The sequence below is a fragment of the Varroa jacobsoni genome, unplaced genomic scaffold (genome assembly GCF_002532875.2).
Source record: "Varroa jacobsoni isolate VJ856 unplaced genomic scaffold, vjacob_1.0 scaffold_1047, whole genome shotgun sequence".
NCBI lineage: Eukaryota > Metazoa > Arthropoda > Arachnida > Mesostigmata > Varroidae > Varroa > Varroa jacobsoni.
In genome coordinates this window covers 394,112-408,633 of record NW_019213949.1, presented here as the reverse complement: position 1 = coordinate 408,633, position 14,522 = coordinate 394,112, and the positions used below count along the sequence as shown (strand labels likewise).

The window sequence follows — 14,522 nt, the reverse complement described above, 5'->3', positions numbered from 1 at the left end:
ACTGTATGACTCCAATAATGCACGAAGCTTATTAAAGCAGGACTATAGAAGAATTGTCTTGAATCCAGATTTCTGGAAAGCAGTAACCGACCTGTGATTAGATAGAGTATGAATTCTATGTGAATGATGTGCGAGAAAAGGATGATTAAATTAACAAGCGTGGGTGTTTTGAGGTGAACACTGGCGGATATGGTAATGCTGTTCTTTGAGTGGTATCAACCACTCCGTGCCGATATTATTATTATTTAATAATAAAATAAAGTTTTTTTAATTAAATGTAGCTTGCATAAAGATCCATTTAGAGAATTAGTAAGGTATCAGCCGGATTGTTTGCAAGTATTTGTGATACGCTAGATGGATGCCGCGTCGAATAATAGGCCCCACCAACGTCGTTGACGACATAAATTGGATAAAGCGCAAACAAGTGCTATTTGCGCACACTCGTAGCCTCATATCTCTCAGTCTTCTCAATATTTGGCTCTCGTTTTAAAGCCGCAGCGCTATGGTCAAACGTGTGAGATTGGCTGGCTCGACGTCAATAGGAACAAAAATTAGAGGAATCTCAAGCGCAGATTCTACTACATAAACCCCCTAAACAAATTCACAAACCTGTTTGACGAAATTGTCATCTTTCTTCTGTGAGTATTCTAACAAAGGCTCATTTCCATGAGCTATCTATCTTTCACTATTCATTTATAATCGCACATAGTTCACAGAGTGTCTGCTTTTTCTTCTTACTAAATCCTGTTGCTATTACCATTGCCCTGTGGCGTGTCGATTGGCTGGTTTCTAACAGGCACCAGGTGACGTCACGATCGGCCGCTGGTGGAGCGTCGCTGCTGTAAACAGCGTAAGGGAGCAGGCAGACGAATGTTCTGCGTTGCCGGTTTCCCTCTGGACTGACATTGGCGTTTTATAGTAAAATGGCAAGGGCGTAATGCTGCTCTCGTTGTCGCTGATAGCTCGTTCACATTGACCGACAACCCCCTTCTTCCCCCCGCCGCCCCTGCTCCCAGCGTGCTGAGTGGGTAGTCATAAGTGTATCTTGACGGTGGTGTTGCTGCGGTCTGGTAAAGGAGACGAATATTGACGAAGTTGGCAAGAACATGCAGAGTGCGATGTAGTACAACTGGTGCACAATTAGGTACCAAATTGTACGTGGTAAATATATGAGCAAGGATACTTTTCAAGGTAGAATGTTGCCCGCTGAGACTCAGTCGCTTGTTGAAAGCATTGAGGATGGCACGAATCTAGGCGGCATCGTCAAAGCTAGCCTTTACTGAGATGGACGACCTGTTGATGATAAACAGTGCGGAAGACAAATAACTTCAATGAGGGCAAAAAAATCGTAGATATTTGTTGGGGCCCCGACTGCAACCAAAGTTGTATATGGCGCTACTCGTGCTCAAGTGTAACGGAGATTGCTGATACAGGCATTGTTTACTTGATGAACCTAGTGAGAAGTAACAGCAACATCATGATTGTGCGTGATTGTTTGTTCGTTCGCCTGTAGTGACAGCCTAATTAGAATTCAATTGCGAAAGTGATGACTCAGTCACATTTGACTGGAATGCATGTTCAACTATCGTTTCACAAATGGTAGTTTCACACACGGAACTGCAGTCTGTTTGACTGAAAAAGGTTCAGATAGGAACAGATGAAAACATTGCCAAAAACACTAATCGACTATAATGAGAATCACCTATACACTTTGAAATTAAGTTAGTTTGCTCGAAAAACTTGTGGTAATCTTCGTTCGATACCGATTTTCGGATAATCTAATTATGTTCTACATAGAACTTACCACCAAACAGCAGGAAACGGCGTTAAAGGAATGTGAGTATCTATTATGAGATACATACAAATGTCCACCTATAGAATAAACACACGATCACGACATTCTTTATTTTTAGATCGAATATTCATGCGTAGACCCTGCGGTGTTGAACAACGGCTCTAGTTCAATGGTCAATCAAGCCTATCAAACGTTTGCTTTTAATGGTTCTTTTCAAACCAGCAAAAAGTTCCATGGCACAAGACACGCAATGCGTATCTAACGAGTCAACAGTTGAAATGCACTCATTCCTCGTCCAAGTAGATCGCTAAAATCCCGGGGATCAGTTATCGACCCATGGACTGCCTAGACAGATGAAAGCGATTAGAAATTCAAGGCGAACACAGATATATAGGTCAATTCTCAATAAGAGACGTAAAATTCAAACTGTAGACCTCTAGCTTTAGCTATATCCGATGCAACGCGAAAACTCGAAACGGCAAGACCGATACCACCGCAGTAGGCAATCATTATAGTGATAATGCCGTGTGCTTTATCGATGTGGTCCAGATGGATGGCTAAACAACGCACATTTATAAAAAAAAAAATAACAGGCAGTTCAACACAGACAGATGGATTTTTCTATGATATGTAAAAATACTTTATTTTTTAATATTGAAGGTGAAAGTGCCGTATTAAAATTTTTTGTTTTCTCTATCTGGCTTTGATACTTTAGCAGTAAAATTTTCCATAGACAATCAACTAAATACTGCAGCGGTCTTTATTTTTCCCAATTTTAATTTCAACATTGATCTAATCTTCAGCCATAACATATTAACATGCTAATAATATTGAAGAGTAATACTTAAATGGTAATACCTAAATGGCCATACGTACGTACATAGCGACTTTTCCGACTGGATATACATGAGCCGTTTCCTTGTTCGAACAGGATTTCTGAAAAGTATTTAGCTCGATTTTCGTTTGGACCTGAACGATACGCGCGAATAAAGATTTGAAATCCTCGGAGAATTGGGACACGTGTAAATAAATATAGGAGAAGCGTTATCAGGCAGTTGTAAATAGTTGATCTCCGGTATTACGAAATTGACTGGATGAAGCCTACAGCGTGCAATGTAACGGAAAGGCCGTTATATCTGTAACACGCCAAAGACATAATCTCTACTGGGTTCTAACAACGCCTTTCATACCAGATATTTCGGGGCATAAAAAAATGCTTAATAAGACTCTGTGTGTATTTTATTCGTTGCGTTCGGCATAAATCATTGCGGTGTGTAGGCCATAAGTTCAATATCAACTTCATCGGTTTTAAGACTGACGCACCGTTACTGTTTTTCGGCAGTAAACATCAAACGAGTTTTCCCTTTACCCCTCATTCAAATAAGCGTTCCTCCAATAGTGCTAAAAGTCTTCTTTAAACCTGGTTAGAGTTATTTCTCATCCCTCAATTGACGTCAACAAAAAATTAATTGGCCAATTAAGTAAAAAAACTAAATCTACCAAATCAAGATCATTCAGCAGTATGAAATTGTATATATCAAGTAGATGACTAAATAGTTTGTGTGTATGTAAACGTGTATATATATATATATTTAATCTAATGTTAGATATTTTTTAAGAATTTAAAATCCATAGATTTGTCCTGGCAATTGCTAAGTATAGTTAGCTACTCCTTAATTCATGTACAGAGAGTTAGCTTTATTTTTGTAAAATTTCTATGTTGATCTTCCATTTCTAAAGAATCAACAAGCCGAATTCATCGTTTGGTGAATGAATTCCCAAACTATCACGTATTTTAGCAATGGAAACGCTTCGAGAACCTTAGTAGCCTTTTTAGAAGATATAAGACATTACATGCGACGTCTGATGTTATGCATATTCCATATTTGCTAGGATGATGTCCCAAGGACTATGAATTTAGTGAAGCCAAACGCTGAAAATAAATATATATATATATATACCTATTTATGCTAGAAGCGAACCTACATTATTTTTCGCAAAAAGTTTGTTGAGTAATGTTGATAGGAAATTTGTTGCAGTATAGTCGCATTGGTTACTCAAAAATTGAAAATGCGATTTAAAGATGAGGGATACTTGATATTTTTGTTTCAATCTGGAACGCTAGAAAGTACATCTAGCCTAACTGCTCCGCGCAACGTATTTTCATTTTCCCTGTTACTTCACTTTACATGATTTTGACAGTTTTCTTTACTATTTTTCAATCACAGATTCGAGTTTGTAATAAACACCTCTGCAGAGCAAGAACGAGTTAACGGTTTGGGGACGAGAAGTTGCGCGTCATGAAATACTGTATGCGTACTTTTTCCAGACCTATTGTTGAATTGAAATCCTACTTTTATCCAATCGAATGTTGTTACGTAAAATATACAGTTGACTGGGTAGTAGCCTAAAAAAGTGTATTACATGTAAGATAGCTTGCAGTACGATATCGTCCTTCACGAAGGTCCTAAAGCAAATTAGGACCTTCGTGAAGTGTTTTCCGTTTTACATCCGATTTTTTGGTGTCTTGTAGTTCCATCGGCGCAATTCTACCACCATACACGGATCGCTTATCTATAATAATTTCGTCCAGCGTGCTCGATTACTGTTATTCTAGAGGACTAAGAATAGTGATAATTTTGGTCTCTCTTGGCTAAAATTCTGCAGCTATTTAAGTTTCGTAAAACATTCGCTATCTTTTAAAGTATGATTTCATACCTACATTGGACGGCAGTTAGCTTCAGCTTGACGTACCATGATATTTAGCTGGTCAATGATTTTCCTGCAACGTGAGTGGATTGACGAATTTGCTTACCGTTCATGATGGTCTTCAAACTACCTGAAGTTTATTCGTTCGAAGAATTTCAACGGTGGACAACATTGCCCAGAACGGAAATTCAGGCTACTTCAAAGAAGTAAGCTGACAGTATTTTTTTTTATTGTCTTTCGATTCTCACTATTGAACAGATGTGTTAGTCGCTTTACGATGTGGAAAGGTGTTTTCTGAAGTAAACATATATATATATTAGAAAAACTATTTTCTATCTTTTCTAATACAAGGGAAATAACAAAATGTTATGCATCCATTTATATTGTGAAGAAAGCAATCAGTACATTTGTCATTGCTTTATCAAGGACCGCTCGTTGGGTAATTACGAGGTAAAACTGACCCATTAGCCTACTTGAAGCTCGGCTCTATACGCCATAACGCCATAATGACATTTATTCGCATGAACACGAAAAACGCTTTACGCCATAATGACGTTACGGGGATGTTGCCAGCGAGGATTTCCTATTTCGTACAGAACGATTTCAATATGATCCCACAATGATCGAATCAAGTGTCTCATTGTTTTTATTTTTTAAATTTCATTTGTCACATTTAATAAAATTCAGATGATAATTTTTTAGAACGACATTAAGGCTGTCGGAAAACGAAAGCAACATTTGAAACCTTATGCGATTTTACCTAAAACATCAGATTAGAGAGTGATTTTTGTTAGTAATTTGGTTCTTTAGACTATTTAATAATTACGTTAGTGAATAAGAAATGAAAATTTATAAAAAAAAAAATAGAAAAAAAAAAGCTACGTTTGTTACTATTATAAGCATTGTTAATTAAATAAATTGAACTAGTAATCTAACATGAAAAACATGTTCGTGCCATTAAGAATTACTAAGTAAATATAAAATGACAATTCATTGTTGTATAAATTTCAACCAAGGTCTTTTCTGGTGCAAATGTCAGCACGCTCGTAAGCATTTTCTGAGCTACATATGGCCACTAGCTTTAGCAGACGGCCCAAAGCTACAAGTGTGCCACGGGCACCGAAGCCGCAAAAGGAAATATGACTGCATTTAGTTAGCGTCAACGACTGATTGGATATGATCGGGGCATAAATCGCGTCGGCCGTTGCTAACGGCCAGCTACAGATTCAAACGGCTAGTATATAGATTTAGTATTATGTGAAACACTGCCGATCTGAGATCCGCCGATGCCAATGAGGAAAGCCAGAAGCAAATGCTGACAAGGAATATTTACACATAAGCGTAACGATTTTTGTTCATTGGCTGCTGTTTGGGTTGGAGTGGTCAATTGGATCGATTCGACTGGGCATGAATAAGAAGGTAAAGGCAGTGAATCAGGTCATTGGACTTGCTTCCGATATGGGCACTATATAGTATTCGATCACGTGACGATCCATTAGCTTGATGTGTGATTTTAGGCGAAGCGATAAATATACCGTGGATGTCATAGATTGAAACAACTCGTCATCGATAGAGACCAGCTGACGAAATTTGGGAATTTCGAAAAATTTCGAAGCACGGTAAGTTTGTCCAGTGAGGAAAAAAGTGCCATCCGTCTGTTGTTGCTACTAAACATTAAAAGGTGAATTTTGAACTTCCGCCTACCTACCCTAAAACAATTCGGTATATTTCACGATTGTAGTTTTTGCTACTTTTTTTTTTTGATGATTTTACTAGCCTGCTCGCTCTATTCAAAGACATAGACAAACGATACAATAATGTAAATTATTATTGATATTTATTAAAATTAAAACATAAATCATAAATTCAACTAGGGCCTCGATCAACAAGCTAACGTATAACTGACGCACAAGTGAATATATCGGTTGATTGTTAACACATTGTCTAACGTTTCTTCTACCTGTATGTTTTCGCTAAAAATAAAAGTCCAGGACGTATTCGGCCTATCCTTTATAGACCCACGAGCAGTTCAAGTACACACAGTATTACAATTGACTTTGACATCTTTTAACGGACAAACCGGTGCACGATTGCTTGGTACAGGCTATTGATTTTGAGAGAGACATGACAGTGATCAGTACTTTGCTGAAGCCTGCTTGGTGCACAATTCGAGTCAGTCTTTCCGTGTGCACACGTTCTGCGCTAACAGCTCTCTACCAGTAAACTTTCGGTCGACTATCGCAAATTTAGTATCTGAGAAACAGCATAGAAAGGTCTAATAGTATGTACATTTAGCATACATTCGAATATGTACCGTAGTTATATATTATAACGCAGTAACTGCGAGCAAGGGCTTTCCTTCTAGGGTCATCGTCATCATCGACGCAAAACGTTCAGTCATACAACGGCTACTAACGTAACTAAAAAAAATTGTAATTTTTTTTTGCCTTTCAATGATACGTGTGTATATTTGGTGAGCCGAAATCTATGGCGCATAGCATTGCGCTGTAATAAGCCAATGCTAACATGTTTCGATAGCAATGTAAAAGCTACGGCCTTCATTTCCTCCTACAAAAGAACTGTAATCCTACGTAATTAGAGCTGCTTACAACTACAAAATACTCCCACGCAAGAACATTGCTGCCGATCGTGTACTTGCCCCGTGCAGATCTGTAGCATGTGTACGTGTGCTTAATGTAGCTGGTCGTCGTCGTAATAGAAGAACGCTGGAAAGGGTTAATGTATCTCTTTGTGCTGTCGCTCTGGTTTAATTCAAACGCTTCTACTGCTGAAAATTAGATATCGTTGAGTTAGCAAAAAATGTGTAAACGAGTAAAAATTACGGCGCGTCGTTGCTTACCACACGGAAAGCGCGCGTAGTTACGTGGCAAATAATCTGCTGACCTAGGAAGAGGTCGATACCTAATCGCGATTAGTCGGGGCCGTATTGTCATGCTAACTCTTGCACAATGTTAACTATTGTATGCGGTCTGGAAACTATATTTACCGTTGATGTAAAAGAAGCAATAACGTTGGTCCTTGTAAAAGCCTCAGTAGTAGCAAAGCCAGTGTTGCGCTAACGGTGCCGTAGCAGTAACCGGATTATCAAGTAAACCTAGGGACACTTGGGGTCTGGGTTCGAAACCCCATGTGTACATCCCATTTCGTGATGGAAGAGACCAACTGATTAGAACAACGCAGTGAAGTCGGATGTAAAGCTTGAAGCATTAGTAGATATACTACAGAAATAACTGTGGTGATGTGTATTTAGGATGAATGTATGATGTCGCAAACAAACTCCACGAAAATAACACTTCAAAATGGACCGCTCGCGAATTCCGTAAGAAGGCCAAACTAGGACCGCATTCGATGCAGCTGCAACGAGCGTCCTCAAAGAATGTATCGTCTACATGATGTGTTACCTGCTTACGGTAACGATTCTTGCAATTAGACAACGAAGGTTCAGGCAGGGGTTAATTTCCTTGGCTGTGCCTAGGCTGCATTCTATTGGAGCTTCTAGCTATTTCAATCGATATACGGGCGATATAATCTAGCAACTTAATTGAATAAAAAAAATAGTTGAGAATTGGCAGATGCCATAAAAAACACCAAGACACCGATATAATATAATCATTTCAATTTTGAACGATAATCTTTTTAATTATGTCATGCTGTTTTAAGGATAACATCCGGCAGTTTGGTGCTAATTTTAAAAGCGGTAAAATTGTGGCAAGGGTTAGGAATGTTTAGGAAATTCTCTCTGCACATGTAGATGGCAAGCTTCTTTCATTCATAAATAAATTATCTCGGTTGAAAATGTAAACAACAATGGTGTTTGATTTAACTTGGACCGGGCAATAAATCCACTAGATAATATCGGATTCAGTAAATGCAGAAAAATCAATTATTTCCGGTCGAAAGTTTACGGGACAACTTTTTACGGACTTAATTGAATCTGTCACAGAGTATCATCAGTAATATATCGTGTATATACACACCGGCGTTCTTACACCCTAACTTGAATGCTATATCCGTTAGATGAATACAAATTGGCTTTTTCTGTGATGTGTCTTTCATACACCACGTATATTTTACGTCTCCCAACAGCAATAGATACACAAATGAACCCCGTTTTTTGATAAGGAAACACACAATAACGAGTTCTCCACTTCAATAACCGTTTACTTGCATTTAGAATTTCAACTCGAAAATGCTCGTTTTCTTTTTTACTTATCGATGATAACAACGCAATTGTTCTCACCTCTTTTCCCATGTAAAAACCGGTTCATTCGTTTAGCGGTGCAACATGTTATAGAAAAGACGCTCATATCATATAAACTTTACATAAGCATCAACTATACTTGACATGTAGTTGCTTTATATGTGCTAATCCAGTTGCTTGAAGCATATAAATTAGATGTCATCCTTTTTACGCCTGTAAAGCAAACGTTCGACCTGTTTCGACCTTTGCCCGAGCATGTTTGCGCAGGTCTTGTATACATAACCTGTAGAATTTTACGTGGAACTCTGCACTTCGTGTGGCGCTAACATCTGCAATTCGTAACGATGAAATCTTAAACAGCGTATTCCAATGCTCGGTGTTTTGTATAGTCGACCCTTCCTATTAGGATGTCAGAAGCTTTACGTAAAAGCTGACATACGGATATTTTATTTTCCTTTGGTCGACACGGGCATTGGCTATCGATGTCACGTCCTATATAGCTTTTAAATAGGACTTTTCCGTATTTAAAAATGTGCTCCAAAACAAAGATAAGTCACTATGACGAATCGTCGTATCGTGGTTCGAAGACAGAGACACCAAACCGGTTTTGAACCAAGACATCATTACAAAATCAAAATATAGAAAGGCAGCGCGATTGTGTTGTTTTACAGCAGTTTGATCGTTGTATTCCTATACACAGTGATAAAGAATGGCCGTCGAAATCAACAATCATACAGTGAATGATATCTGACAGTGACGAATGGAAGGGTAAACACAGGATTACTAAAGGAAATCTGTGAATCTATCTTGGAATTCAAATGTACCGTTATACTAGCGTAAGTATCGGATCGAAATCAGAACGCTATTAATTGCTTATTTTTTTGCCCCTTACGGCGATTTACAGCTGTATATTTAACACGAACAGAAAAAAACTGTCCTCTCACAGAGAGGGATAGTTTAAAATGTAGAGCATTTATCGAGAGTCCATATTCACTTCAGTGTTTGTGAACAATGTATTTTCGCGCAGTGAAAAGCATTATATTTATGATGAGCCATAGATTATTACGAGTGTTGGCCCTTACCAAGATCCAGTAAACTTTTGTTCGGCCTACAGAATTTCTTTCAGAATCATTCCGACATATTTGCTCTTATAAAGAACAAGCTCGAAGCAATTATTAAAAGTCGATTTTAAGGGAGCAAAGCTAATTATCCTTAAGCACGCTGCGAATTCCGTGTTCACAGATAAATTTTCTACTCGTAATAGTTAGCTAGTCTGTCGATTATTGTAGTAATTAATTTACGTCCTCATATTGGAACGTATGTATGTAAGGCTGACATTTACCTGAACGAATGCTTAAAGCGGCTACGTACCGTTACTCTAGAATCTTCACGCTAACGAGCACTACAAACATGTTAAAATATAGGCTTGTCTATTTCACTTGGAGACTACCTATCTATAGCATTTTCCCTTCATATTGACACGTGGTCAGATACAGACTAATGTCTTACCACCGAATGTTCTAGTGGAGCTTATCTGACCTTATTCCTAGTGTGTGCAAACATCCTGAGGTGCTTAAGGGGCGACTTTGGCACATTATTTTATTGTAATTTATAGAACTTGAGGTACAGTGATTGCCATAATGGGATGTCTGAACAAACATTTTCATGTCAATTGAATTTCAATTGCAGAATGCAATACACTGGTTAAGACCTTAAGTTATGCTCTGAGTTCGTAGGAGAGCGAGGGCTCAAGCAGACAGATAATGTCCACAAAAACACACGTTCTATGCACATTGTAGAATTACGTCATTGATATTTTATGAACTCCAAGGCAATACGCTGTCTTTTGCCAGACTCTGATAGTTTGGTCTACACGAGCTTCAACATAAGCCACGTACTTAAGCTGGCCACAAGTTGACCTCTGATCGGCGTCATCCGCGTGCCAGTGCTCATCACTCGTTCATTTGTCCTTTGAACACAACACGCGGACCGAGTCAGCTGCAGCCATTGAGTCTGCCGTTCTATCCGACCCCGATAGCTGGCTCCGTATCGACGAATGAACAGCGGATATCAGTTCGTGTGGCTGTTACCGTCGCTCCTGTTGGTGTCGCTGCGATCTGCCGGAGACTTCTTGCCTCCTCTATTTATGTTATGTAGTTCGTCGTCACTAGCTGGTTCTGCCTTGCTGGAACATGTACACCCCAGTCGAGACACGCGAGCAGCTCTTACGAGCCATATATATATATACATCGCCACTTGTCCTTGTATGTGCATGCGCGACTCAAGCGAGTCCGGTAGCGAGGAATCTCTACAGGGCTCTCTGCTAAGAGTGGTGAAAATAAGCTACAGGCAGACATCTATGACTATCGGTCAGTGGGAGCGAACTGGTTGTCGACAAGTGGACGGGGCCAGAGCAGTTGGCTTGTCTCGAATAAACGATCGATTCCATGTAGCGTCGACGCTCGCCTTCTTAGCAGCAATACGAGTTGCACGAGGCTAACTTCCAAGAAGTTGTTCTCACTGCAGTAGCGTTTTTTGTTCCGTGTTCGGGCGATTTCTAGTGATCGCTCGGAATCGCGAGCGCCGTAGCTACAGCTCCCTGGGAGTTGTTTGCTATGTGTGGAGGGTATGATTAGTCGCCTATTTGTGTCACGCACTAGACCGAACCAATGCGCACATCGAAAAGCCGATACTGGCTTAATGGTCGTTTTTAAAATCTTCTCACCGGATCTGTTGCTGGCATGCCAAGAGTTCTAGTCAAGAGTTCAGTCGTTGACCGCAGGAAGTGTGTCTAAATAATCGGTCGCGCCCGGCCATCTTGAGCGACTGTGGCCGTAGTACTAGTTTATTGGCCAGCTCATGACAGACGCAGCGCCGGCCTCCTTGCCTAGCGCATCTGCTTGAGAGTTCTGTCTGAGAGAATTTCTTTTTCGCTGACTGACGGCAGTGTGACGGTGAACTGAGTTGTTCAATGGTCGAGTAAATCTCAAGCGTTTACTGGATTGAGCTTGTTGTTGATTGAACCCAGTAACAGTAATAGAAGTATTCGGCTCATTGCTGTCGATAAAGACCAGCGAAGGAAGTTAGATGTTGTCGTTCAGTAACAACAATACTCTTGACGATATTTGATAGCTGTATCAATGAATAACTTTATCATTTAGACATAAAGTTAATAACTTTTAGGTAGAGAATGTGGTGTTTTATGCAGCGTGTGTCGAATTTATCACTGTTTTGCGCGTTGTGAACTTTTATATATAAACACTAAGTTAACCGATGATCGAGAACGGCGAAAAATCGGATCAAGTGATGAACCATCGGCTTCACAGCGAGTTTGTGCCGATCTGCATAGCGTCACAATTGTCTCGTGATGACTGCGGCTTGAGTAGTACCGCTCGATCCCGGATAGTTCCGCTTTCTTGTCAAATGTAACGTGTTCATCGGGTGCCTTGCCTTATACGTCTGCCATAGACAGAGAGCAATAAACTGATTGTTGCGACCATACGAATGATGTCACCGACGATGAGTGGCGATACAGGGTTGTCAGCATTCGCTCAACGAGGTAACTATGTAAATCGATGTTGATTTAAATACTCCGCATGTACAAAAACCCATTTATCAGGTGTTAGTGCATTTATAAGCAATAGTAATTCAATCGAGCCAACAACGCCATGGCATAATTTACCCGCATCCGCATTTTGCATGGTACTTAGATTCGTATTTAGTTCATACACATCGCAACTATCCACTACAAAGAAACCTGTATCATACCTGTATAGGGTCCACTAATATTAGGTTTTTAATTGTGGCTGAAATTGAAAAAAGATGTGTAACCTCTCCCCGACGCCCGCCATAGCTATAAATCATACTGAGATTTAATTTAGACTTATACGTATTAGCATGTTCTTATCGAAACAGAAAAAAATATAGACTTCATTGTTAGTGAAGTAAAGGCGCTTCGGCATTATGGAAAGGGTGACCAAATCGGAGTTTTGGCGGCCGTCGATAATTTCTCAGTTCTCAATGGTCGAGATTTTTGCTAGAATTTGTTAAGAACTTTATAGCTGTCTCTCGACTGTTTCTTAAAATGTAGGCCTCGGTATTGTACTTCAGTGTTAGTTCGAAGACCTGCCGAGGTGGATGTGCGGCTCAATACTACCGATGTGAAGGGACTGAACGGTAGAAACCGATTACATACCACCATTGCGCTGTTATGAGGACAGCGTAGAATATATTAAGCTATAGTGGCATTTCAATGTTACCTATGACGGCGAGTCACTATATATAAATTTCTAAGGCCGATAAAATGCGCACGGGAAGCATTGATTAAAATTCATGGTCATAGCTATGCTAGAAATCATGTCATAAATTGTTCTTAAAAGAAAATCTTGCCGAACTTTACTTTGTTTTTTTATTTTTTATGCCAGATATTTATCCCGTCAGAGAGTTTCGGGTTATCTAAAGTTGGTCGCTGAAAAATAATGTTCAGCTTTGCACTGTTCTAGGGCTACCATGAATCGGTCTGATTCGTTTTAAAATTCTATCTGCGACCTTTCGCGTAATTAGAAAAGCAGACAAGTCATCGTTCAAATATTATAGTCAACATAAGACTTTTCAAGATAATTAAGTATTGAGAACACATGCCTTCGCCTATTTTTGATGTTGTTACAGCGTAACGAAGCAAGCCGTTATACAATCATGTATTATGTCCTCATCTTTCGCTTCGCGTTTACGTAGCAAATGTCCATTCGTACCATACAAATCTGTATCTGCTAAATGCAAACATAATGTTGTCCATGCTTAAATTATGGATCATAGAGTCTGCATACAAATGGCTGGTATATCAATCAGGCGATGAGCGGGGCGGTCATCATTGCCCATCGCAATATGTTCAGGGCTTCCGTTTGCTCCCCGTGCCTAGCTTCACAACGTCGCGTTGACTCCGATATGGGTTATTACTGCATACTTTGGGTAAACGATGTCTGTCCATTATTTAGTCTTGCGCTGCAATCAGCGTCGGACCATTACGTGTGTGCGGGCTAGGGTTGTCCTATTTGTACCGAGGTAGTCACCCATCACTGGTATTAATCAACGCAAGAATTTTCGCTTGACCTTGATTCTGAATAAAAGCACAAGCATTTTAGCCATTAAGTGAATGTGCACACACAGCTGTAAACATAGTACCGGTATATATCTGATAAACGCGTGTAAAATACAGCTTTAGTGGAGGACGTCTACAAATTGGGCGTAGTTGATTGTGACCGTGACGGTAGCTGGAATGATAGTATCAACCACGCGCTTAAAAAGGCGCAAGCCGTCTAGTCGATCGTTAAGCATTAATAAATACGTTTCATATAGTATTCAGCGTGGCCACAATGCGTCCCGACGCATCTTGCCCTAGGTCTGTGCACGTTACTGGTCCACTGAATGGATTGCGACATAACCCTGACCCAGTGCCACTGTCAAGGAGCGCGACGTACGGCCACTGAAATACAACGACAGTATCACTGACGGCAGAGCTATACGAATCAGCTGAGTACAAGAGATTGTACTGAAAATGTCAGGGGAGACACACGAAGTGCCACCATTCGCTTGGAAGGAAAGCGGGCAATGAATCATTTTGAACGTTTGAGACTTGACGTTGTGCTAGTCGATAACGGCTAATTAACGAAATAAGGAATCGTTCACACATGTATTGCTGCTATGATATCTACCTAAGTCAGGCAAGATAAGAATATGTTACTATTTAGAACATAAGCAATATTGGATCAACCATAAATGGCGAAAATTATAAAGTAT

The 14,522-nt window shown here is 39.8% G+C and overlaps 1 protein-coding gene and 1 long non-coding RNA gene across 10 annotated transcripts in view; one reads left to right on the top strand and one right to left on the bottom strand.

The window, feature by feature from the left end:
• Window positions 1-790: 790 nt before the first annotated feature.
• The window catches only part of LOC111266039 (uncharacterized), a 68,525-nt gene continuing 54,793 nt past the window's right edge, over window positions 791-14,522 (top strand). For 7 of the 9 annotated variants that reach the window (XM_022843159.2, XM_022843157.2, XM_022843158.2 and 4 more), the window contains exon 1: window positions 12,092-12,285. In XM_022843159.2, coding sequence (XP_022698894.1) covers window positions 12,231-12,285 — 55 coding nt within the window. In that variant the 5' untranslated portion in view covers window positions 12,092-12,230. Of the gene's footprint in view, window positions 1,837-9,468; window positions 9,563-12,091; window positions 12,286-14,522 lie in introns of those variants that run through there. The other 2 variants (XM_022843156.2, XM_086970776.1) reach the window with 2 other exon arrangements.
• Window positions 6,325-7,849, bottom strand: LOC111266046 (uncharacterized). The gene is made up of 2 exons (XR_015313304.1): window positions 7,512-7,849; window positions 6,325-7,292 (listed from the first exon to the last, which is right to left on the bottom strand). It is a non-coding gene; the product is annotated as an uncharacterized LOC111266046 (long non-coding RNA).